Source organism: Rhodnius prolixus, unplaced genomic scaffold (genome assembly GCF_049639745.1).
Source record: "Rhodnius prolixus isolate KJV_2025 unplaced genomic scaffold, Rpr scaffold_9, whole genome shotgun sequence".
Lineage (NCBI taxonomy): Eukaryota > Metazoa > Arthropoda > Insecta > Hemiptera > Reduviidae > Rhodnius > Rhodnius prolixus.
In genome coordinates, this window is record NW_027411604.1 from 28,911,808 (window position 1) to 28,937,524 (window position 25,717).

General features: G+C 31.5%; 4 protein-coding genes across 9 annotated transcripts; 3 read left to right on the plus strand and 1 right to left on the minus strand.

Annotated features, from left to right (window-relative positions):
* The first annotated feature begins 945 nt into the window (after positions 1-945).
* On the plus strand, positions 946-12,171 carry LOC141454047 (carbonic anhydrase 2-like). The gene is made up of 7 exons (XM_074127829.1): positions 946-1,128; positions 3,286-3,333; positions 8,008-8,175; positions 8,886-9,024; positions 10,346-10,451; positions 10,549-10,776; positions 11,899-12,171. The coding sequence occupies exons 1-7, from the start codon at positions 1,095-1,097 to the stop codon at positions 12,082-12,084; spliced, it is 909 nt and encodes a 302-aa protein (XP_073983930.1). The 5' UTR covers positions 946-1,094; the 3' UTR covers positions 12,085-12,171.
* A 979-nt stretch (positions 12,172-13,150) lies between these two features.
* Positions 13,151-16,565, plus strand: LOC141454607 (methionyl-tRNA formyltransferase, mitochondrial). Its single transcript, XM_074129040.1, has 5 exons — positions 13,151-13,428; positions 13,503-13,700; positions 13,768-13,890; positions 14,969-15,147; positions 15,227-16,565. The coding sequence occupies exons 1-5, from the start codon at positions 13,253-13,255 to the stop codon at positions 15,706-15,708; spliced, it is 1,158 nt and encodes a 385-aa protein (XP_073985141.1). The 5' UTR covers positions 13,151-13,252; the 3' UTR covers positions 15,709-16,565.
* LOC141454609 (uncharacterized) lies at positions 15,899-20,465 on the minus strand. Of its 2 annotated transcripts, XM_074129044.1 has the most exons (7): positions 20,326-20,464; positions 19,965-20,130; positions 18,061-18,249; positions 17,786-17,924; positions 16,745-16,889; positions 16,556-16,619; positions 15,899-16,480 (listed from the first exon to the last, which is right to left on the minus strand). In XM_074129044.1, exons 2-7 carry the CDS (start codon positions 20,112-20,114, stop codon positions 16,352-16,354), a joined length of 816 nt encoding a protein of 271 aa, XP_073985145.1. In that variant the 5' UTR covers positions 20,115-20,130; positions 20,326-20,464; the 3' UTR covers positions 15,899-16,351. The 2 variants fall into 2 exon arrangements, with proteins under 2 accessions (XP_073985145.1, XP_073985146.1); XM_074129045.1 differs by lacking the exon at positions 19,965-20,130 and having other exon boundaries at positions 20,326-20,465.
* Positions 20,409-24,981, plus strand: Abi (tyrosine kinase Abl). Of its 5 annotated transcripts, none has more exons than XM_074129036.1 (9): positions 20,429-20,510; positions 20,761-20,823; positions 20,927-21,093; positions 21,683-21,850; positions 21,947-22,094; positions 22,171-22,385; positions 23,409-23,583; positions 23,728-23,943; positions 24,548-24,981. In XM_074129036.1, the coding sequence occupies exons 2-9, from the start codon at positions 20,811-20,813 to the stop codon at positions 24,709-24,711; spliced, it is 1,266 nt and encodes a 421-aa protein (XP_073985137.1). In that variant the 5' UTR covers positions 20,429-20,510; positions 20,761-20,810; the 3' UTR covers positions 24,712-24,981. The 5 variants fall into 5 exon arrangements, with proteins under 5 accessions (XP_073985140.1, XP_073985137.1, XP_073985139.1 ...); XM_074129037.1 differs by lacking the exon at positions 20,429-20,510 and adding an exon at positions 20,567-20,672; XM_074129039.1 differs by lacking the exon at positions 20,761-20,823 and having other exon boundaries at positions 20,409-20,510.
* Positions 24,982-25,717: the final 736 nt, after the last annotated feature.

Sequence of the window (25,717 nt, forward strand, 5' to 3'; positions counted from 1 at the left end):
AAAATGTTTAACTGCAATCCAAAACTTCATGATAGTTTATAAATGGAACGCTCATTATACCACAGTTTTAATTTTACAGTCACACTCTGTCAGTTCTGTTTACTCACTAAATGTTTTTGCATGAATAATAGAAAATAGTTTTACATTTTTACAGATAAAATGAAACCTAGTAAAGGTTAAGGCCAAATGGGGAAAAAAAATCTACTTAGAGAAGATTCACGTTTGTGTGATGTGCTTGGAAAATTGAAATAATTATTTGTAATAATTAAATGTCTGTGCACAGGAATGAAGGTCAGGCGAAGTGCAGAAAATTCGCTTTTTCAAGGATTCGAAAAGAGCAAAGGAGTTAGATATGGTGTGTTTTTTTAAAAAAAATAACATCCCTACGAAAAACGTTCTCTAAAGCGAATCTAAAGGCAAAAATGGATATATTGATGAGAGCCTGGTGAGCAATATGAATCAGCAAAAGATCCTATCGGGAACCGAGTAGTATTTGTGATCTGGGCTGATCCAGATGGTGGTAAAACGGGCAATTGTCTAAGAAAGGAGAAAAATCCGTTTTTAGGGCAATAATTTCTCTTCAATAGGCTGCTTTAAACCTGGTGAGCTACTTGATCCATATTAAAAATGTTTTTTGCAGTAATTTAATAGTAATTTTTAGCACGGTTCTGGAGAGCTAAGCTTCACACTTTCCTCTTCAGAGCAGTCCTGTTCTTAAGCATAAGCCTCTCTCACCTACTCAATAGAAGCCAACTGAATAATAGGTAAATAAAATATTCATGATTAAAAATGATTTTTTATTCAGTGATGTCTTGAACTGAGACTTACAGCGTGAGTATTTCACATCTTACTTTGTATTATCATTAATATTACTCTAAACAAATAATCGTCCATTTTATCAGCATCGGCTAACGGCTATGTAAAATGTCGCAGTCCTTGAAACGCTAAACAGTTTTTGTTCAAGATCTAAAGCGTTCACAACAAGCTTATATAATTTTATTTTTATCCATTGTAATCTCTTGCTTTTAATGAATAGTTGTAAAAGAAGTGTCATTAATCTAAGTGTCTTTTTTTATATATTGTGAAATGAAAAGATGGAGAAGTTATTGATTTTAATGAATTTTCTAGGTGAGTAATATGATTCATTCGTGGTTTGGGCGTTACTATCATATTATGTACATATACTTTATCATATGTAGAAATTTGCTAACCAGCTGGAGACCACTTAGCTTTTAATTGAAAAAATGTCATTTCATTTGCTTTCTTTAACTAAAGTAAGCATTGTGATTGTGCCACATATTCTTAATTGAAAACTTGCCTTAAATATGTTTAGGTAATTCGCTCTAACTTTTATCTAAAAAACATTTTTGTACTCGGAAATTAATGCTAAATGAGGTAGTAGAGAAAAGGATTTTAGCAGCACTTGGATATTTTAAAATTCCATTAAACAAAATTGATGAATCCAAAATTACGATTTCTTTTTTTCACTTTTCCCCTCTTGTTTTTCGTAATTATCTCAAATATAGTTTGAAAGTTTTATTTAACTTAATGTACATAGTAAAGAAGTATCTGTAAAATTTGTGTTTAACTTTAGAGAGTGTTTGGGCCCGTTGCGTTAATCTCTTTCGAAGGAGTTTTGTTCTATTCATCAGCTTTCGCCAACATAGGCGTAACATATTTTACTTTGTTATACAGATCTCATAATAACTTTTAACTGAAACATCGACTAAGACCGGTTATAAATCCCAAAACGTTGAGCTTTGCAGGGCGCGCCCCTCAGTTCTCAGCTTTCTGACTCCTAGTTTCTTTTCTTTTCCTTCAAAATTCAGAATTGCACCACTATTCTATTACTAAAAGCATCTATCATTATTGTAAAAATCAGATTAGAAGATAATTATCAGTTTTAGTAAAACATTTAATTTTAACTCGTTCAATATTTGTATGAACAGCAAGTCTCAGTTTTAATTTTAAGTAGATTAAAATATTTTAAGCCTTTCACTTTTTTACTGCAAGCTAACAATATCTGTTTCAATTCAAAATCTAAACTTATTCATAAATATTCAAAACAACAAACCACATCTTCAGTAATTTAATCTTTCAATTGGCACCATATTCTAGGAAAGGTCAAGAAAGTAACAGATTTTTATAGAAAGTCGGTTTTATCCTTTACTAAAGTACAATGCAAACAGGTCCCAATTCTTTTGCGTTTCGTGGCATTTTTGAGAACCGAAGACCGAATTTAATTATGGATGAGCCAGCCAATCCTAAGACAGAAGTATTTAACTTCAACCCTTTGATCCAACGTGCTCGTTTTTTTGTTTTAATGCTCCTCTTAAACTAAATAAGTATAGATTATCGAAAGTTTTTTTTTTTAGCCCATTTCCTGGTAAAGAGTCTCCACTAGTCCTACTACTGAATGTTGTCACCTAATTTTGGTGACCTTATTACCTTGTAACAACTTTTCTCCTGTGTAACAGACCTATTCTAGAGACTTAAAATTGTTCAACTCACACCGTACAGCAACCTCAACTTCGAACGTTGAATTCCTCCCAAGACTGAATCCTGCTTTACATTCTATCTTTGAGTGCTTGCAGACCTCCGAGGGGTGGACCGTATAATTTTCACCCAAATCTGCCCAAATTTTCTTTGCATTGTTTTGAAGGTAAAAATTCCGAATTCTCTTCTCCTCTCATTTTTTTTTTTTCTTGATTTTTCCCATTTTATCTTTGGTTTGAGGACTTTGCTAAAATTACTCTAAATGGCTGAAAAGTTATAGCACTCATGACATTTTACGTTCAACATTACCATCCCAATATTAGTTTGAAAATAAGAGATCTGTTTTCCTAGAAACGTGTTCAAAATATACAAATGATTTAGGTCTATGTAATTGAGCAGTCTTATTTTATTAATCACTAATTACAATGAGTCAGCGTTTGTTCATGCTATTCCAACTGGAAAATATTATTTAGAGATTGTTTCCTCGTTGGTGTCGCATCTGAAACCCTCACTTTGCTAATGCTATAAAATTTATCAGTCCTAGGTTAATGTTAAAGAAATAAAAAGACAATGGTCTTTAAAAAAAAAAAAAACAAACTTCAGATGTATGAAAATTGAGGTAAAATATTAGATAAATTTCGTATTGGACTCATCAATAATAAATATGTCAAAATACCATTATTATCTTCTGGTAAATTTTTGATGCTTTTTTATTGCTTAGAATATTTCTAGACTTAAGGTTTTCATGCCTTATTGAAGACATAAAATTATTCTATTGCAAATTTCTAGGTTTCGTTGCAAGAGTATATGCAGCATTCTTTGGATACTCGAATGATTGTAAGTAATAATATGTTAAAGGGAAATTTTCATACTCTTATCTATAGTATTCAACCATGGTATTTATGTATTAGTCAATTAAAAGTGATTGATTGGTTCACCTCATAATAATTTTCTAATTACTCCTTAGAACTCGTAACTTTTCCTAATCATGTCATGTACTCACGGAAAAATTCAAAACCAATCTTGGTTTTTCAATGGATACAATTTTCTTTTTTCAGATCTTACTATTATTTTGTTATTTATAGATGTTATAAGTATTTCAGTTTTCAATGATAAACCTAAAAACAATTGGAAGGAATAATATTGCTTAAAATATAAAACAGACATGAATAGAAGTGTATTTTCTGTTAACATATTATTTACAGAAAAACATTATTTTCATTCTTCTGCTTCCAAAATCATCGTTCAATTACTTATATTCATCATTGTTTGTTTACATTCCTCGTTCGGTTGTAGTTGCATAGACACTAACTTTTTTCTCTGTTCTTAAATTATAAATGTTCGACAAGTTAATCAACTTGTTTCTGAGATTTAATGAGTCCAACTGCATGGATCAAGACTCAACGAGCGAAGAAAACAAACAGAAAACTTGTTAAAGGGTAGCATTGAACCATAAAATTAAATTTATTTTATTGAGAATATCTAATTAATAAAAAATATACATATGAATGATATAATGAAATGATTTTCTTTTTCATACATTTCTGGCTTAATCACTAGCGGAAATCATAGAAATTTTCGAATACTCGTTTACATAATGTTGTGTTAGTACTTCAGGGGGAATAAAATTAGCCACTTCTTCACAGATATGAAGCCTTTGAGGATATCTTAGTCTAATAATTCTTTCATCCTAAGCCACTATACTTAGGGTCACTTTAGGCAGTTAATGGATCCAACTATTTGGGTTTAGCAAACTCACAGGCGAACACTAACTCATTAATCAGACTTAACAAAAACGCATTTACCACTTCACAAACACTACACTTAGGGAGTCACAATAAATCTTTTAGGTGGCAGTGTTTCAGACTAATTGTCACTTTCTTTACTATCTACACGTTTAATTTATGTTAAAATAGAAGTTAATTAACCCTCCGCTAGTCGCATGCATTTTATATACTAATATGTCGCCGTGCACCTGTGAGGTGTAGTTTTTTTCGACAGATTCTCTATACTCTTTTTTTGGATATTAATTTAAAAACTGTTTGGCAGCAATATAAATAAGACTAAATTGATATAATGAACGGGATTTTTTTAAAAACACTTAAACAAACAAACATCAAATATAACATATAAAACATATTAAACAGTTTTTTTTTTTGAAAAATAGTCTTAATCATCACAAATTTTATTATTCCGACTCAGAAATATAACTTTTTTTATTTTTATTGGTATTATTATTTAGACAATGAGTACACATAATTTGTACATGGCCTAAACATAAATATACCCCGCAATCTTCACAAGAAAATCTCGTGTTTTTTCTTTGTTTCTCAGCTAAACAAGGCTGACACCATTTTCTTTTGTGGCCTTTTTCGTTTACAACCGACGATGTGGGTGACTCTGTTTCATATTGACGCGGTTGGTTTGTTATTTCTAACATCCTGTTTCTGAGATTTGTAGGTAGGCCTATTTTTGAATTGCAACGCATTATCATGTACTCTTTCACAAGATCTTTTGACAATTGGCGAAGAAAATATCTCCGGTTTTTTATTTCATTTCCATTGCCTGTAAATATGATTTGAGCATTTATTCCAGCGACGTTTAACATTGCGTAAAAAACTACCATTGGCCAACGCCGGGTATTTCGGGCTACGCTGTATGTTGCACAAAGCTGATCAACTGTGTCCACACCTCCTTTAGTCATATTATAAAATGTTACGATCTCTGGTTTCTTTTGAGATCCTGTTGACTCATCAATTGCTTCATCAAAGTGGGTGCTGGAAATAAGAATAACATTCTTTTTCTTGCGTGGTACATAAGAAACTATAGTACCTTCCTTCCTAAACGCAAATAAGGATGAATTCTCAGGGCGGTTTGTAAAGTTTTTCAATTCCACTGGAATCTGCCATTTATTGGATTTTAGAGTACCTACAAATGATATTTTCTTTTCTGCTAGGTCTTGTAAAAGTGAAACATCACTGAACCAATTATCGGTCGTGAGGTTTCTTCCTGAATTAACTATTGGGGATATTAGTCTATGCACCACATCAGTACTTTTATTACTGATTGAAAACGGACCATCAGGTTGTGTGCCAGCATATATTTCCATGTTAGAAGTGTAATATAAGCGAGCATCTACAAGAGCAAAGATTTTAATGCCGTATTTTGCCGGTTTTGATGGAATGTATTGTCGAAATGGACATCGCCCCCGAAACGCTTCCAGTTTTTCATCTAGTGTTACGTATTCTCCGAGCGAGTAGCTTTTTTTGCAATTTTGTATAAATTTCTCAAATACTTCTCGTACCGCAGCCAGCCTATCCAGTTTTTTCCTTTCCTCTCTTGTATTTTTGTCGTCAAATCTAATACATCTCATTAGAAACCTAAAGCGTCTAAGGCTCATTGTTAGTCGAAAAGTCTCTATCCCATCACCACTAGTGTCCCACAAATCCTCTAAATTTAGGCGTGCGCCCCGATAAGTGCCAGCAAGGTACAATAAGCCAATAAAAGCTTTTATTTCTATTGAGTCGGTCAGTTTGGCGTCCCTTGAACGGGAAAACGAACTCTCTAAAGTTTGTATATAAATATTAGTGGAGGTAACAATTTTATTTAGCATCTCATCATCTATCATACAACTCCAGGACTGTATAATGCTTTCAGCCTTTTTGGCCGCTCCTTTTACTCCTGGAATATGTACCACAATATTCTGCTTACCAAACTTTCTTCTATTGGTAAAGGGTTTTTTGTACCATCTGTAATTATTTATTATCTTATTATTTTTTTTTTTTGGACTGCAATATAAGAGCCACCCACTCCGATCTCATTCTCATCTTCTGTTTCTGCATCACTTTGCTCAGTGTCAGAATTCCCATCTCTCTCAAGTAAAAGATCTTCACTAGTTTCTGAAGAATCGTCTAACTCTTCTTCGTCAGAATCATGGTCGAAAAGCATTTTGTGGATCCTAGCCACATCATCTTCTTTATTTAAATCGAACACTCTCTTTTCGGAGGACATTTTAGGATCTGAAAAATAAATAAATAAATAAATAGTCGCAGGCACCTTGGAGGTGCAATTGATTTTTTGATGATATTTATCAATATAGTATTGTGGTTTTTCAGTTATAAAGTAAGTAATAAATACATGTAGCAACATTGTAGCAAGAAAAACTTGCAAAATTAAAAAATTAATATACTTACTTTAATAGTCGCAATGCACCCAAGAGGAAATTTTCACAAAATTTGCAACTAACGCGATCACTAACAACTTTAAAAACACACTGACATGTACAAAGAGTGGGGATAGGAAGATTCGCGAAGGGTAGTTCTTTTAGCTTACGTCCCCACTTTTTTTTCAAATTAGAAAAAAAAACATGCACCCTTTAGGAACATGCGACTACTGGAGGGTTAATAGAATTTAAACGTTTATCTTTGGTAGATTTACCTTTTCTGTACCCAGCTTGTTAAAATGTAATCTTTTCTCAGTCCCTAATCTGTTTTGATTACAAAAGAGATTATTTTTGTATAAATATTAAATACAGCTATAAAGATATAATTATTACGGTCATTTTTTTTTCTCCAAGTGTTAAATATTAATGAAAAGATAACCTCAGACTGCTGATCAAAAAATTGGGTACAGTGAAAAATAATAAAATAGATTTAACAAACGAACTTTCACTAAATATAAATTCAATTTTATATTCTAAATAATAAGTTGGAATAGAACTTATTCTGAGAGATTCAATGTAAAATTCTTTTTCTTCCTGAGTAGGATTGAGTGAATAGTTTGACGACTGGGATGCCCAGTTTAGGTCGGAGAGCCCACTTTTCCAACACTAGTTTTAGTGTACTTAGGAGAGATACAATTATAAAGAACTATTTGTGAGATTTGTAGCTAGTGGATATCTTGCGATGTTACAGCCAGATCGGGTGGCTACTTCAGAGGAGGTTTAACTTTTTTGATGTTTTAGTCTGTGGGTATAAAAGCATTAGTTCTCATCCTGTAAAGCCTTCAGACAAAAAAAGAAAAAAGAAGGTGTTTCTAATAATAACAATTCCAATAATATCATCATTTTTTTGTACATATATTAATATTATATTTATATACTTATATTAATAACTTTAGGTGTGTGAGAATTTACTAGACCTTTAATAGTATCTGAGTAGGTTTCCTTTGCAACTAGGAGGCTGGATAGTCTTCAGATAATCATTAGTTTAAGTAGATATCAATGATACTCTGTTTATTGAACGAACTTACGAGAGAGAAATTAGTGGTATATTGACTTTTTCTTAGCAGCCCTCCATTACATTTAACATTACTGAATTTTCACCGATGGGTCACTCATTTTGACCAATACTTAGCCTCGTCATTACGACATATTCATGCCGCTAGAAATTCTCAATAACTGTATGCGTAGTTTAATATCTTTTAATTTTTTTATTCAAACAATCCAACTTTGAATTAACTAATATTTATATTTATATGCATTAATTCATACGAGTATTTTTGAATATTTAGTGCAAAACAGTTGGAATGAGCATTCAAAAAGTTGTGGCGGCTTGCATCAATCGCCGGTGCATATTGACAGTCATTCCGCTATTCCTCTGGCCATTCCTGCCCTGGAGATAATCGGCTTTCATAATCTGCTACCCAGGCCCTTATCTATTACTAATAATGGGCACTCAGGTAAGCAGTAGATTTATATAAAACTAGAGATATTAATGGCTGGAGAAAGCACCTGCAATAAATTATACCATTTTTTCATCTTTTCATAAAGAACATAGAATGTAAAAAATTACTAATGCAAGGTCCCGACAAAACCAGTTCTCCCAGTTTAAATTTCGTGTTATTCTGAATCATATTTTGCTATTCAGCAGTTTCAGTGTGCAATCAATTAGCGTGAAGCACTGAAATGAATTAATAAAACTGCAGAAACTTTTTGGATATTGATTGATAATGATTATTGACAACAATTGAATCTTTTTCGCGTTATTTTATTGTTGACAGTAATGGAACAATTGTAACCTCGTAATGATTGGACAGTGCAGAACAATTTATTGTTTATTTTTTTAAAAGTCCTGTCCTAGCCGGCCAAGAAAAATTAAATAATTAAAAATATTAACGAAAATAATGCAAGGCGTTCTGCAAAAAGTTAAGGATAATGAAAATTAATGCAATAAATTTGCATTTTAAACAAATTAAGATGTGATTTACCAAAAGCGCCTATTTTACTAAAATGCTTTAAATATTCACTCAAACTGCATTCGAAAATAACCTTTTATTTTTTTAAAACAGAAACTATGATGGGTAATTTTTTTTTATGACTATGTCTTTTAATGAAAAGTAATTGAATGGTTAAAATATACAGATTTTGTTATTTTGCTATTTCTTTCTAGTCGAAATTAAGCCACTTGGTGTGAGATATGCTAGTTTATTTGGAGCCCTACTCGATGGCATATACGATGTTGAAGGGATACATTTTCATTGGGGTAAAAAAAATAACAGAGGAAGCGAACACATAATTAATGACATTAAGTATGTGAACAATTAATTTAATTATTCCAGTTTAATTTAAAATAGTTATTTCATATTTAAATTATTTACAAAATATTGATTACATTTGATCCAAAAATATGTTAAATCAAAACTTACTCTGTGAGAGGAAGTACTGCGTCAGATTTTCAAAATTAACTTTTCAGAAAAATATATGAAATACGGTTTGAAGGACCTCAGCAGTACACTATTGGTTTTTAGAAGCTGAACAAAATGATTGTTTGTTTAATTTATTTGTGAAAATTTTAAATAATTGTTTGATTTAATTAATTCATAGAACTCGAAAATAGAAAAGCTGCTGAGTAAAGTGGCACTTTGACTGACTAATATCTTTTTGATGGGATAAGAAAATATCAACTATGTATTCTTTCTATTGGGACATTTCCATCTTCGTAGTTATCAGACTCACAATGTTTTGTTTATTTTTTCAAGGAGATTTTGAATCGGTCTGTGAAAATACATTTTTGTGGATCTGGGGATTAGTCAGGACTCCGTTTCTAATCCAATTATTTACTTTTTTACATTATGACGCCAAAGTCTCCTTTGATAGAAGGTTCTATTAGTTATTTGCGGTCAGTACCTACCCCAATGTCTAACTTCAAAATGGCGTAGTTCATCTTCTAGCTATCTGAATCATGACCTTCCTCGAGGCCACTCTCTAACTGATGCTCATCGAATGTCTGTCTTGGGCTTTTCCATGATGTCCATCGCATTCTACAACCAACATGACGTTGTTCACTATAAGAAAGTTCATCATACTTTTCTGTGGTTCAGATACTCAGATACTTCATTGCATGCCACCTCAAAATCTATCTATCTTTACGGTGCCATGGTCTGGATTTTCAACGGTAAGAGCACAAAACTTTAGGAACCTACGCTATAAAATTATGTTATTGCCTTACTTCCGAACAAACATTTTCCTTGGCGTTACGATCGATTCTGTTTAAAAACGTATATTTTTTTAACAGACAATTATTTATTTAAAAAAATAAATAAATAAAGAGTTGAAACATATTTAAAAAAATATATTGATATCCAGCGGCCTTTGGCAAAGTTCATCTTTCTTAAATTGATAGCGCATTGCTTCGTCTCGCAGTGTTTAAATTTAAATTTTTTATTTTCTAATGGTTAGCATCCGAGAACGTGAAAGCACGATTCGATTAATACAATATAAAATTGGTCTCCGCATATATACATATATACAAAGTTAAATTATTTCTGATGGTAACACCACTTACCTTGACCTAAAAGCTTCCCTTGTCGGCACTCAATATTATATCTACATAAGCATCTCTTGCTATAGATTTGCAATGGAAATGCACATAGTTTCAAGGAATAAAAATTATTCTACGATCGCAGAAGCACTCACCCATGACGATGGCTTAGCAGTTTTGGCATTTTTCTTTAATGTAATCAAATTTTATAATAACTATTCTTCATTATTTATTCTTCATTGTATTAGAATTTTTAAACATTTATCTAAAGTAATGATTTACTTGATTTCAGGTAAGAGAAGAAGATAATCCAGCTTTAAAACCAATTATTCACGATATGAGTTTAGTCCAGCCTGAAGGAAGTGTTGCCTATTTAACGAATTCTTTTACATTAGCCTCGTTGATGCCAAAAAATATGGATTTGTTTTACACTTATCGTGGTTCTCTAACGACGCCACCATGTAGTGAAGTGGTTACTTGGATTGTATTTCCGGATCCACTAACGGTCTCCATATCTCAAGTAATTTAATCAAAATCATACTCAAAGTCAAAGACTACTTTTTAATTTAAACATTTATTGTTTTCTTAAAAATAGAAGAAAATAACTACATCAGGATATAAAACAAAAATTGCAATTCTCTCGTTATGTTTATTATAAAAAAAAAGAAAAGATTTTTACTTTTTTACAACTTTTCCTTAAAAAACGGATTTGAAAATCACATTAAGACATTCACTTTACAACAGAGAAATTAACATTGTTAACGTATACTGGTCGGTACTTAGAACTTTATCAAAATACTTCTATTTTGATCTTCATGATACATAACTTATTCAAGATTTGCTAGGCGCCCTTAGTAGCAAACCAGTATTAAATTTGTTTACAGAATCGGCCAAACTCCTACAGACTACAGCAAGGCTTTGCAAACAACTTAAGCTTTTGAGATAAAATGTAAAAAAATTACTGTCAGAAAATGCACCATCAGCCCCTTCATTTAGTTTTCAGCAAAAAGCAATGGCATCCTCTTATTTATTGATTAAACTTCCGTGATACAATATAAACAATCTTGAGAAACTTAATAGTAATAATTTCACCAAATCTCTAACACGGATTGAACAAAAAAACAAGCAGAAGCTGGAGTTGCAGTCTTTATGGAAGGCAGAAAATATAAATTTGGACTTCCATGTCTGACGCATTGTTTGCAATCTATACAGATTGTATACTAGCTCTGATATGCTCTGATTTCACTAGCGCTATCGTTAAAATATAACTATTCTCAGCATCCAATCATTCAGTATATCCTCAATCTCAAACTGAAGGCAGTACCGAAATTCACAATGTTGTCGATTTAGCAGCACAACATCAGCTGTTTTGGAAGTTTCAATGGAAGGAGCATTGTACGCCCATATTATTATTTTTGATAAAGGGACTAACTCACAAAAATTGGCAGCAGGAATGGAGATCAGTTATTTTGTTGTTTCAATTTATGAATTTATCTAGGGTTTTACTTGATTTCTTTTTATATCTTTTTGTGTTTTATTGTTGTGATGTTTATTCCTCTTCCAAAATACAAGTAAGAATTTCATGTACATATTTGTGTGATTATTATTAACCATAACTTATCTTTTGCCTATTCTGTTTTAGATAGTGAAATTCCGACAGCTTTCAAACAGGAATGGATATTTATCAGATAATTTTCGCAAAATTCAGCATCGTGGACATAGAAGAATATTTGTCAGACGTTTTCCCACGGTAGTAACTACATACAGAAATATTTATAGAAATGTAAGCTCGCCTCTTTTTTGGGGTCTTCTGCTTAACAGTGTATAGTTACTTTATGAGAATATTTAATTATGCTAGTCAAAACTGATTATAAATCAAATAATTTAAATAAAATAGATGTTATTTCTTTTTTCATTTAAATTAGTCCTAAACATCAGCCATAAAAATATATATATATTCACGTATAATTTCTTTATTCTTTTTCATTTTCTGAATCATTGACAACAGGCGTGAGAATATAAAAACAAAGTCTATTAAGCGTCGAACTTAAGAATAAATTTAGTATAATTTACTAACTCTTTATGTACTGACTAACAAGGAAAAAAACGTTGAGTGTATACTCTTCTAGTAGTACACCCCAGAGCAAAATTAGAAATATTGCTCACTTTTTTAAACAATTAAAAGTGTACAGCTTGATGATGGCGAGTTAGACTTGCTGTAGTTTTGAAACCAAATAGCTGCAAACGTTAACTACATTTTTAAGTCCATAATTAATGCGTGATGTGGTGAAGGGGGAGTTATATCATTGATTTTCAAATTTTTTGAATGGAAGTTCCTCTTTAAAGGACCAAATATGTGTAGATAAGTATTAGCCACCTTTTTGCGGAGAAATAAATGTCATGTTTCTGATTATAAACCAGTCATTGACCACTAATTTAGTAGATGAACTAAAATCTAATACTATATTTTTAAATGGAACATAAAAATTTAAATGAGTATTGAGTGCGCTATCTATTAAAGTACGTGTGAACTATCTTGACGTACTAGTTAGTAATACAACCGGTAGATCGCATGGAAAGGTCAATTCTTTGGTTTTCTTGTTATAAGCAGGTATTCTTTCATTCTTAATTAATTTAATCTAATTATGTGGATCAGATGAGATTTAATACTACATCATTCACATTTTTAGTATAAGGAGTGACTTATTATGGTTAATCAAACAGTCGAGAGATATTTGAAATACATGTAACAGAAATTATTCATGCGGTGAAAATAATAATTGGTTTGGATTGTTTCTTTTAGGTTTTTCCAATTTTTAAAAGTCCTTTTGCTCGAATAGATTCAAAAAACGAACCGTAGGAATTTATCATTCCAAAATATAAATTTTGGTCAGCTGTAATTGGAACCTTCACTTAGTTAAACAGGTTACCGTCAGTAATTGGGTGCTAGTGCACACTGCCGAAGTGCATATCTTTAAAGGGAACGCTTAAAAGTCATGTGTGTTATTTCGATGATTTTTAAACACAGTAATGTTTTACTCCTAAGAAAAAGTTCTTCAAAACTATCTAAACGTACGAAGTCATCTTTAGAGCGCGGACCACCTTGGAAAATATTATTCTTTGGTACAGACTTCTTTTCCATGGATAGTTTGAAAGCTTTATGTGCAAAACTGTAAGTTTTAGTTAACTCCTAATGAGGTTGATACAATTAATTATAAAATTTTGAAAATACTGAAAATCTAATAGGCGCACTGGAACTTTAATTGAATCTTTAGGGGTTGTCACTAAAAGTGGGAGTTTAGTGGAAAAATTTGGTATAAATGAAGGCCTCCCTAGTTACATTTGGCCCCTAGAAGCTGCTGAAATAAAAAACAAGTATGACGTTGGAATGGTCGTTTCCTTTGGAAAATTAATTACAAATGATGTCATACAATCCTTTCCACTGTGAGTAATGGTTTTATTATAATAATTAAAAAAGACTAATATAGTTTTAACAGTTTTTATTTTTTAGTGGATGCATAAATGTCCATGCAAGCATTCTACCAAGATGGAGAGGAGCAGCCCCAATTATACATTCTATAATGAATGGGGATACTGAAACAGGAGTTACAGTGATGAGAATTCATCCACACAAGTAATATTCCATCTTAGCTATTAAATGATAATTATTGATGTATAAAACAAAAAATTGAGCTACAAATGACTTGTGTGTTTCATAAAAAAGTAAGCCTATTGAACTAAATTTTAATTAAGTTACCAAAAATGGGCCTCAGAGTTTGAAGAAGTTACTTAAAGATACGCTGGCTTTTGCAGAGGAATTAACAAAGAAAATACCTACCGATCTCTAGTTCAAACTCTAGATTAGAATTATATCTACCACCGTCAACCTATTCTGAATATGGATCCTAAATCTAGCCCCTTCACACTCATTCAATGTGTGGGGTAGCACGTTAGTGTCTGAGATCTCTCTCTGTGAGAAACCCCACAGCATTTTTACTTACAACTCTGGATAGGCTCCTATTCGACATTCGAGACGATAGACAGCCACAGATTTCATCCTTAGGATGAATACTGCAAGGCCTTACTCGCCTAATTGATCAATGCTTAGATCCTGAAAGAGACAGAGAGATTGTGTTGTGTATTTAAATAGCCAACCCAGTTTATTTAATTGAGCTGCTTGTATTTTTTATTTATTTTCCTCTTTCTCTTACTGTCCTAAAAGAACCCGTTGCTGTTATGTGATAGATTCAAAAATTTCATTCAAACCGTCTTCAATTTATTAGTTAAATTGGTGAGGGAGAAGTTGCTAGATAGTGTAGAAGTTAATGTACTGCAATAAGTGTGCAGAATATCCAAAAAATGAGTAGTTGGAAATTAGTTTGAACCTGGTCAATAGGGGAACCTGAACATATGGTGTTGATGTTGTATTGCCGAAGCATTTAAATAATTACTACTATTCTAAAGTAGAAGGAGAAAGGTAATGTGGGATGTATTTATTCAGTGTTCAGGTAATTAGAAATGAATACCTACTTCGATTGAGAAGATAAATACTGTTTAAAAACAAATAAAATTGTTTGTACTGGGCGTGTATAATTTTTAATAACAAAAATGAATAAAGTTTTCTACCTTTGGCCCATTATTTAACCTACGTAATTTACCATTTACGAATAATAGTGTAATATATTTTTCCATCAGGGTGTACTTTTTTTTAGATTTGATGTGGGTGAAATTATTCGACAATATAGAATTCCAATACATTCTAATGAAACTAGTACAGAGTTAGAAAAACGACTTGCAAAATGTGGATCTCATTTGTTAATGGAATGCCTAAGAGACTTGCCTAGGTGTGTAGAAATGGCAACACCTCAGCCTGATATTGGTGTTACTTATGGTCAGTAAATTTATACTATAGTTTGGTTCAGTTGAAGTAAATTTTATTTTTTATTGCATTGATATCAATTTTTTTTTAGCGCCGAAGATTAGGTCGGAAATGTCAGTAATAAAATGGGAAAACATGTCAGCAAGAAACGTATTCAATTTGTACAGAGCGTTGAATCACGTTTATCCTCTTACCACAAAATGGCATGGCGCTCTAGTCAAATTAACAGAAGTAATCTTGTCTGAAGAAGATATTAAGAAGAACGCATTAGATACTGGAAGTCCAATTACAAACAAAGAAGTTTATAAAAGTGCATTACAGTTTTTGAATTCTTCATCAGAGACTAGTTCCACAAAAAATACTGTATTTCAAACAAAAGACACTTCATTTACAAATAAATCTGGGAATATTCACTTTTTTAAAAATAAAAGGGAGTTACATGTGACATGTTGCGACGGGAGTGTAATTATTGTGAAAAAGTTAAAAGTTTCTGGTAAGTCAGTGACTGCGTTAGATTTTTACAACGGTTTCTTAGCAAAACGACCGAAATCCGAATGGAATTTTGAAAGTTAATGCAATTTTTTTTTTCAATTTCAAAATTTTGAAAGTAGTATTGTAGCGTAAGTTCCACAAAAGTAGCAATCTTTTTGTTTTAAATTGTATGATGCTGAGAAGTTATTCATTACTCTTTTCATCGCTTTTTACAGTTATAAAAACAAGAATAATAAGAAGTTAGATTAACAAGGGCACACAAAGAACGAAGTTAATAATAATCTTTTATTTAAAAAAAAAATCATAAATAATATAAAACGATATTTAATATTAACCTAGTAAAGTCTCAACAGACAACAAAAATTAGTCACCGTAAAGTTGCTAAATGTTATGCAGCGTATTGGGTAAACTTTTTCTTTCTTTTTTTGTAAAATTACTTATCTTTCAATAATAAGTTTTAAAATTAGAATTCAGTCTTACATTGCAGAATTTAGTTAAAAATTTAGTTTTACTAATTACATCTCATGAAATTATAAATTTATGTAACTTTCCTTAAAATGCAGCGTAGATGGAGCTACAAACTATTAATTAATCATTGCAATAATAATTTAAAAGAAATAGCTAGTTAAAAAAATAATATATGATCTATAATACTTGGAGACTTATACAAAAATTACCCCATTTACTCTTCTAGAGAACATAGGACGAACAATTTTAAATTATCTCATATTTTATACAACTTTTTTGGTCTTCTAGTTCTTAACGATTCCGATACTTTCCTCTTTAGATCTGATACATTTTCTTTTTTTACTTTTTCTATGTTTTCTTCCACCTTAAACATTGTTTGGCTAGACTGCGAATTTATTATAATATTTGTTAGTCTGTGCAAATAATACTAAAAAATATAAAATAATAACCGAAGATTTACCTCCTTTGAATCTGTTGAATTACTTTCTACCTTCTCTTGTTTAATATTAATTTCAGCAACTACACTAGAAAAATAAAAACTTTTACACCTCTCTCATGGTCCACATTCTACAGTTTTCAGTATAAAATGTGTTTATAGTGTTATAACATTTACTATAAATATATTTTAATTAAAAAACGAAACAACTACCTGGAAAATTCGCAGTACAATGAGTTTAACGTTGGACAAAGCACTGAATATGGATTATTGATAACCTCTTTTGCACGTTTGGATAAAGAAGATTGGCATTCCGTATCAAAACTTTCTGCATTAAAAGGTACTGTTATAGCATTTCCTAAACATTAAAATAAGTACATAAAATCACATACTACATTGAAAGCATATTACTATTTTTGTGAAAAAATACAATTTAATCTAGTTAAAAAAAGAACAATAAATTAAAACAACCATTTACAAATTAATGAATTTTACTAAAATCATTTAGACAAAAATAAATAACAGTTAAATAAGCTGAAACTTTACCAAAATTTCGGAGCTTTTGTAGTTGAATCTTGTCAGGCTTAGCTTGATTTGATTATACTTTTTATATCTAGTAATTTAAATAAAGAAAGATATTCAAAGATTATTTCCCCGCACCAGAATTTATAATGAAAAATAAAGATTTTTGAATTTAAATAAAATTAAACGTTTGACGTAACGAATTTTTTTCCTTTATTTTAATTTATTAAAAAAAAAAAAAAGTAAAGTAATCGCCTATTTTTTTCAGGCGGGGCTTAACGTCCAACTACCAATTAGGTGTCGTGGACGGAGGCGATTGGCAAACATACTTTACTGTAAACTTCTTTTATTAACCATTAAATAAAATCCAAGGCCCTAAGACCGGGAATCGAACCCAGTACTACAATACATATTAGCTTCGCAGGTCTCGCCTCTAACCTCTCGACTACCGTGGCGCCTTTATTTTAATTTATTCAATATATATATATATATATATATATATATATAAACATTGATATCAGCGCCAGGAACTTTTTTCGGTGCTGTTTTGTTAAAGACACAGTGTCTACATCATCGGACAGTGAGTTGTAAGTATAGAAAGAAAAAAATCTAAAGGCTAGAAACTGGATTCGAATCCGGGATCCGTAATGAACAATTCTTTTATTTAATAATTACTCTAGTATTTAATCAAATTACTTGAATATTTAAAATTTGACTTGTTGCGCTACTTACGCCTAGTTATGTTAGCTCCTTCAAATTTATATTCTTTGATCTCCACGTCTTTTGCTTTCAGTAAAGAAAGTAATTTTTCTTCACGAAATTTTAACTCATTAATAACCATCATGAGAGGCAGCGTTATCTCTTTATACACCTATAAATATTATTACTGTTACCACAAAGAAAAAGAGTAAAACTGCTAAAATCTTTACATTTTACAATTGGCGGTTAAATTAATGTTCTATAAACCAAGATTAAAACATGTATCTAATATTTATATTTTATTGTACCATATCTTGTGGCTGTAAGTGAAGCAGCAAATTTAATTTTGTCGGTAAATTGGACACATCTGAACAGAAATAAATATTAACATGGGGTTCTCCAACAGTAACTTTGATATTATTATTAACATTTGTCATCATAGTCGAAACATATTCCGCTATCCATTTGTCTGAGGAATGAATTAAAGGATTATCATCCTGAAAACAAATTCATTTATGAGATAAATGCCTCAAGCGTAACGTGTTATTTATTAAAAGATTAATTAATATCACAAAAAAAAATCTTTACTGGCTGGTTAAAAAATAAAAGTGATCCTAAATTTATATAAACGTTAACGGCTTTTTCAGGAGATGGTATTACAATACATTTTATCTAATAACAATATTAACAACAGCTGTATGCAATTCAGGTACGCTAATAATGAAAATATTCCATAGCATTAAATAATAAAAACAGTTTGGAAACCAATGGAGGTCTGAAAAGGGCTTAGGAAGTCAAGACTTCCGATGTTGATGCACCTTAATAAAAAGAAATAAATAAAAATGTAATTGAAAAAAATATGTAATAACTCGAAGGAAATAAGTTACATTCTTCAATCAAATTAGATTGCTCTTTCATTTACCCTGCATCTATGGCGTCGCTAGGCCGATGAGAGGGCTTGGACCTTTTACTAGTATACAATCATAATCCGTATACAAGTATACGAAAATAATCTCGTATATATCATACGCGCATAAAACTTAAAAGTATTTTTTATATCAATTTACAGCTCAACAGAAATGACTGATGATTGCTGCGTTCTTAAATCCCATGCTGAAACCATTCCTAAGTTTGTGTTAACTTCAGAAATTAATACTTTTTGTTATGTTATATTTGAGTTACGATACAAATGATAGGGATGAAGCTCTGCCTGTACTTGGTTTAGTGTAAAGATGTTTAATGTCATCGACAAATAGAGAAAGGTAACCGAGCGTTACCTTTCTGAAACAAAACTTTGTGACTACCAGAACTGGATAACGCCAAATTAGGATTTTTTTTTTTTCAAGCACTAAACGACAATGCTAAGCAAATCTTGACTCGTTCATTCTCACCAATCTCAAGATTTATTTCTACTTATCATCACACGTCACTATTCTTTCCTTATAGTATAAAACAGATTGAATTAGCCAAAGAGCAAATACCCAGTGTATGGTATCTGATAAGATTATAGGTTTACGTCCTTAACATCAACTTCCGTTTTATGGAGATTATTTTATGGAGAGTTTTACAGTGGCCCTAGCACATCCACGAATATTGCTATTAATTTGACTTTTGAGCACCTTGTAAAGCCTTTCCAAATCAGATGATGCCAGCCCTGAACCTTGATTCTTTCTAAAAGCCAGCAAGGATTCAAATGTTTTGAAACCAAAACTACATCTAGTTTATCTAGATGGTTTAACCATCGTTAAATGATGGGTACCTTTCCCTTTAATACCCACCTTCAAATGCCCCTTTCGACTTTTCTATGATTGAGTTCAAATTTTACTACTTATTTAGAGGGGATGTAACCATTAATGCAATACGTTTTTGTTAACATAAGACGTAGGATGGGTTTTTAACCCACTTTTAGTCAGAAAACAGTTATTTTTTCAATAATTTCATTACATATTTCGTCTAGATTAGCTTGAGGATTTTAATATGAAAGCCTTTAATGAAACTGCCAGTCTTCTATTTTCTAAAAGAGAGCCACTGTTATAAGAGTATAAGATTACAATTCAAGGTTTAATATCCTTTTTTTCTACAATAATTGGAATTGGAAATGTTGTAATTATTAGAATGTTGAAAGGGAAATTCACAAATCTATAGAATGTGTAACTATATATATAATAATAACGAGACTGTCAGTCGAAATTGGTATTTATCAGTAGTCTACCTTGAATTTCTGAACAGCTTCGCTTTCAGTTATTCTTGTTTGCCATAAATTCTTCAGATCGGTTAAATTAATCACTGAAACTTCAGAAACGATCTTTATCTGTAGGAAATAATTATCATTTCCTTGAACGATTTTTCTTATGGAAGACATGTTAATGTGTTACTGGCTGAAATATTAAATTAAAAAAATAAATATATTGTAAAAATGGAGTCTAGCATTCTTTTGAGCCTTAATTAGCTATCAAAAATATAGAAATGTACATCTTAGGAGACTTATGATCAAAACTGTTTTGTTAAGAACAAATTAATTTACATAAAGAATATTTTCCCTATTTTAATACAAAATGCAATCAGATACTTACTTGATTTTATTTACTTTTCTGAGCCATTTTGTATTAATGAAATTCACTTTTCTTATCTAACGAATGTATCATAAAAATCGCCTGAAAAACAAACCCTCCGTTTCTGTTTATGGTTTTCATTTGAGAAGGTTAGTTTATTTAATATTAAGCAGCAGCTATACATTGGAATTGATCGATCAGCTTAAGTAAGAAAAATATATATATATATTTTTTCTCAATAATTCAGAAGTGATTTTAATGTTACATAGTAGAAATCTATTGAGCATATATTTACATTTTTAATTGCCTAACATAAGTGAATGATTCATTGCCCCACCAAAAGTCATCAATCATCATTCAACAAACCTGTGAGGTTTTTTCTACAATGTTCCTACCCATCTAAGTTTCTTTATGAGTTTGTTTCATTTTCATAACTTTCAGCCCTTTTGCCTTTAGGAAATCAGTCTAATATTTTATATGATTCGTAAAAGTTCTTATTTGGAATCATGTATGGGAAGAGTAAGTAGTGTTTTGGTTCTTGAAATAAACTAATAAGCATTTAATAACGAAAAATTATTCTACTAATTGGTGTTCAATTTATTTAATAACTTTGTTTATTAAGGAATAATGGATGCAGGACGTGAATCGGGCTTAGGAAGTGATACGGATAATATGGCAGAATTATCTGCATTACTGAATGCAGAAATACCAGAAGGGCAAAATAATCTTACCGACAGCTTCACTAATTTGGAAAGAGTTGCTGACTATTGTGAAGGAAATTATTTTCAGGTGAATTTTTTATTTCATTTTTTCTAGTAATAGTTAGTGAAGCATAAAGTAATTTAACTCAAGTTAAGTTTAAGACTAATAGCATTCTTTATCGACAGTCGGTTTGAAAATAGAACCATTTTCAAACATTATGGACGTAAAAATGACGTTGGGTTTCTTATGCAATTACAGAAGATACAGTAAATACAAAGTTTGAGCTAATTAACTGCTACGTGTAAACGCTACTGTTACAGTCCTAACGTAAAATGAAAGCTCAAGATGTTGAACCGGGAAAAATTACAATATTCAATGTATATGTAAAGAAGCTAGGAACTTATTTTGAAAAATTTATTTTTGGGGAAGTGAGTCCGGGGTAAAAAGGCTTTCTTCTCTTAAATTGTTTCTTACAGCTGTTTTATTTGATTACAGCAACTTATTCATTAAAAATTTGACTTTTCAGACAACCTTCCATTGGGAACTGTGACAAATAGAGAACTACTTTATTCACTCATTTGAACGCTTTATATATTATGTATTGAATAAGTATTTAATTTGGAGTTATATTCTTATATAAAGCTATGGTCAAGTTTGTTTTTTTTCTCTTTTCCAGGCTGAAAATAAGCGGTATGCCCTTGAAGAAACGAAAAATTATACCACGCAATCTCTGGCAAGTGTTGCTTACCAGATTAATACTTTAGCTTATAACTTTTTACAACTTCTTGATTTGCAAGCTTCGCAATTAGATGAAATGGAAGCCCAAATGAATCATATTCAACAGGTAATTTAATGGAAAAGGAAATATTTTCACTTTTTGTCATTCTCTTTTATTATAAATTAATAATTATTATTTATTATTTTTGTTTGTTTGTTTAAGACTGTTATGATACATAAAGAAAAAGTTGCTAGAAGAGAAATTGGCGTTCTTACAGCAAATAAAACAACAAATCGTCAGTATAAAATAATTGCTCCTGCAAATCCAGAAAAACCTATTAAATACGTTAGAAAACCTATTGATTTCAATGGTAGGTTAGAGCAAATATTTACCATTAGCCTCAATTGACTACATTTAAATAATTAATATCTTAACTTTTATATTAGCTTTAGATGAAATTGGGCACGGAGTTAGAGCAGTTACTCCGAGAGCTATCAAGTCACGAACCTCATCCCAATCTTCAATGGTAGTTTCCGGAGGAGCAGTTGGACCGGCTCCAACAACTAAGCCGCCAACACCTCCTTCCGCGATAAGATCTACAGGATCTCTTAGTAAAGGATCTCGAGAATACAGAACTCCACCAGCTGTTGCTCCGCCTCAGGTATGCTTAATATAACCATGTTTTCTCACTTATGTAGTGTAGATGTCATGATTTACATCAATTTTTACTTTCTGGGGGTCGCTAATATTCACTAAAATGAGCATTTTTGCAATTTTGTAAAAAAATTTTGTAAATCATGCGTTGTAACAATTTGTAACTTGCTACAGTTTTTTAGACACATAATCGTCGCTCTCCACCACCGTCTTGTGCTCCTTTTCGATGATTTCTTTTGGGTGGCGGTTTTTAGCCGTCCTTCATATGGATCATCTTCTTGAGAAGCTGGCCATATTTAGTTTCAGACATCTAGTTCTTCTCACGGAATTGAAGGAACGAATTTTCAGTGGCGATAACTTACCAAAACAAAGCATTTTATGTCGGCACGATAGTTCTTTTTCTCTATTTCAAGTTAAAGCACACAAAAAACTCCCTTTTTAAAGACCTATAAAGAAAACTATTCGGCAGATCAGGTTGACTGTTTATGAATGTTATTGCGTGATCATGAGATCAACAAAACGAAACTTCATTGACAGGAACCCCTATATAAGTGCAGGCCATGAAATTTTTAAGATCAGGATCGTGAACGACAGGAGTCCCGGAATATAAAATATTTCTGGGTTGAATCTTCTGGAAGTTGATCTGGAAATTCTCTTGCAGAGTTTGTAGAGGGTTGCCTTTTCCTAGCTTCTGGTTGTGGTGGATTGATGGATAAGAATTCCGCGTGCTGGTTAGGTGTATCCTAACCTGCTATTGAATAGGCCTCGCGGATTTTTCTTTGGGCGCTTCTGCCCCGGACGGTTTTGTAAAATAACCTAGAAATGTAATCATAATATGCTTCGATTAACAAATCGAATGCGCTGGTGATGAGTGAAAGCTCTGGTATGACCGGTAAGAGACCAATTTAAAAAGTGAGTGGGGTACGCTTTTACTTTTAAGAAAATTAGAATTGAAATAATATCAATAAGTGAAAGTGTGTGAATGTTTCACCCATACTTTTTTTTAAGTTTTAACATTATTTTCATATAGGTTCCAAGCCATTATGCCCCGAACTATCCAATGGGACATTCAAGAAGAACTGGAGCAGGCTACAGTACACTGCCTTTAGCAAACAATCCTGGTCATCATGCCCAACCAAATACTCCTCCGCCTCCACCTCCAAACAATGCTTCCTATACTTTGGAGCATCATACATCTATGCCTCGTACGTTTTTTTTAATTTTAATAAATTATTATTTAATCATTCTATGAAAGTGAATGCCTGGAAACAAAAAATTTCTTATTTTTATATTTGTCCTTTAGTTTTTGTACGTTCTTAGTCTACTTCATCATATAATGTTGTTTACAGCACCTCCGTCGCCACTTACTTTAAGTCATCATGGCGAAGTAATGGATGCCCGAGGTGGGGTGTTAACTTTACCACATATGGCCAGAGCATCTCCTCCGCTACCTCCACCTCCAGCTCCAATAGATCATCCGCCACCTCCTACATTTACTCCTATGCCCATAGTAAGTGATGAATTAGATTTACCAGGATGGGTACCAAAGAACTACATTGAGAAAGGTAATCATCTAATATATGTTTTTACTCTGAAAATACGTTGAAATTTGTTAACAAGACCTAGTTGCTAATAATATGCCCAAAGCACCGCTGGATTGGGCTACCAACCAGCCGGATGGCAGGATTTGATATACAGGATAAAAAATAAAACTGATTTTTTATTTAGATTTAACGTAGTTATCACTATTCTTAACAATTTCTTCTTTCTCCTTGAATAAAATAGCAAATTTTATGTGTTAGTTATTTAATTAAAAGCATGAGATTATAAAGGAAAGAATAAGTAATTATTCGAGAAAAATTGTTGCTAGAACAATTTTTTTAACATTTTTATCTTCTACTCTTATATAGTTTTCTCAGCATCCCTTCCTTACTGGTAACTGTCAATAAACCGTTTTTTAAAGTCACTTACTAATCAATAAATCACCTTTATCTGTTTTCTATTAAATGTTAAGCACTGATGTTATTTGAAAGTGGGTTATGAAGACCTTATCGCTTTATTCAATTAAAAAAATGTATTTGTTCTACAAATAGTTGGATATTTTTATTTTTTTGTGGGTTTCCAAGTTAAAATATATATTAACCATTTTTTCTTTTTTTTTTGCTTCAGTTGTGGCAATCTATGATTATTATGCAGATAAAGAAGATGAACTAAGCTTTCAGGAATCAGCTGTAATTTATGTATTAAAGAAGAATGATGACGGTTGGTGGGAAGGTGTCATGGATGGAATCACCGGCCTCTTTCCAGGAAATTATGTCGAACCTTGTGTATAAATTTTTACGAAGGTTAAGTGTTTTTTTTTATCTTCAAAGATTTGGGTAATAGTTGCATTTAATACTTTTAAGAATTTGTTACCTTCCATGTTATAATCTTTTATAAATGCAAGCATTTCTCATTGTTATCAAGCAATATTGAATAGTTAAAAGATTAACGTCAATGTAATTGCATCTATGCTCACCTACTGTCATTATGGTCGACAAATAATTCCAGTTTTGCTATTATTTACTCCAGTTATTTTATAATTACATAAAAAATATTTAAAACCAAGTATTAGTTATAGGAAATTATTTATATTACTATACTAAATAATTTAAGCATATTTATTTTATACATAAATTTTGTCTGTTTAATCACAAAAAGAAAAAAAAATTGAATAAAAATTTTTACTTTAATCTCCTTTTTCCCATAAACACAATTCACTTTTCAACTACTCTGTTCAGAATCTTATAAAATACTGTTCTGTATAGTACAGTAACGTGAGCTTATTTAAATAATTGAAATGGGAAATATTTCTTCTCACACTTACAAAGCGAAATGTAACCTAATGTTTATTTTCCAATTTTTTCTCCGCTGAAATATGCTGCCTTCGCTAATCGTAAATACTTTTATACCTGTTTTACTCAACCAGCCGTAGGCGAATGCCTAATGCCACTCAATAAAGCTTGATATTTAATGAAGATTTTTTAAAGATTTAATCAATTTCTCTTGATTAGTCAAACTGTTCCGCCTAAAACACTGAGAGCTAACTATTACATATGGATACTACAATATTTTGCTCCAATTAAAAACATGGAAAAGATGTATGCTTTCTGGCCAGCCATCAACTGCTGGCCTTTTTTTCAACACTCAAAACATTCACTAGAAGCTTTAGCTAACAAATTTACGTATTACACGAAACGTAACGTCTTCTAGTAAACTACTTCATACTCCCGTCTTAATCAACAACAACTGAAGTATTAGCTAATTCTGGTTAGTTGACTGGTTCTTTGACTTTTTAAA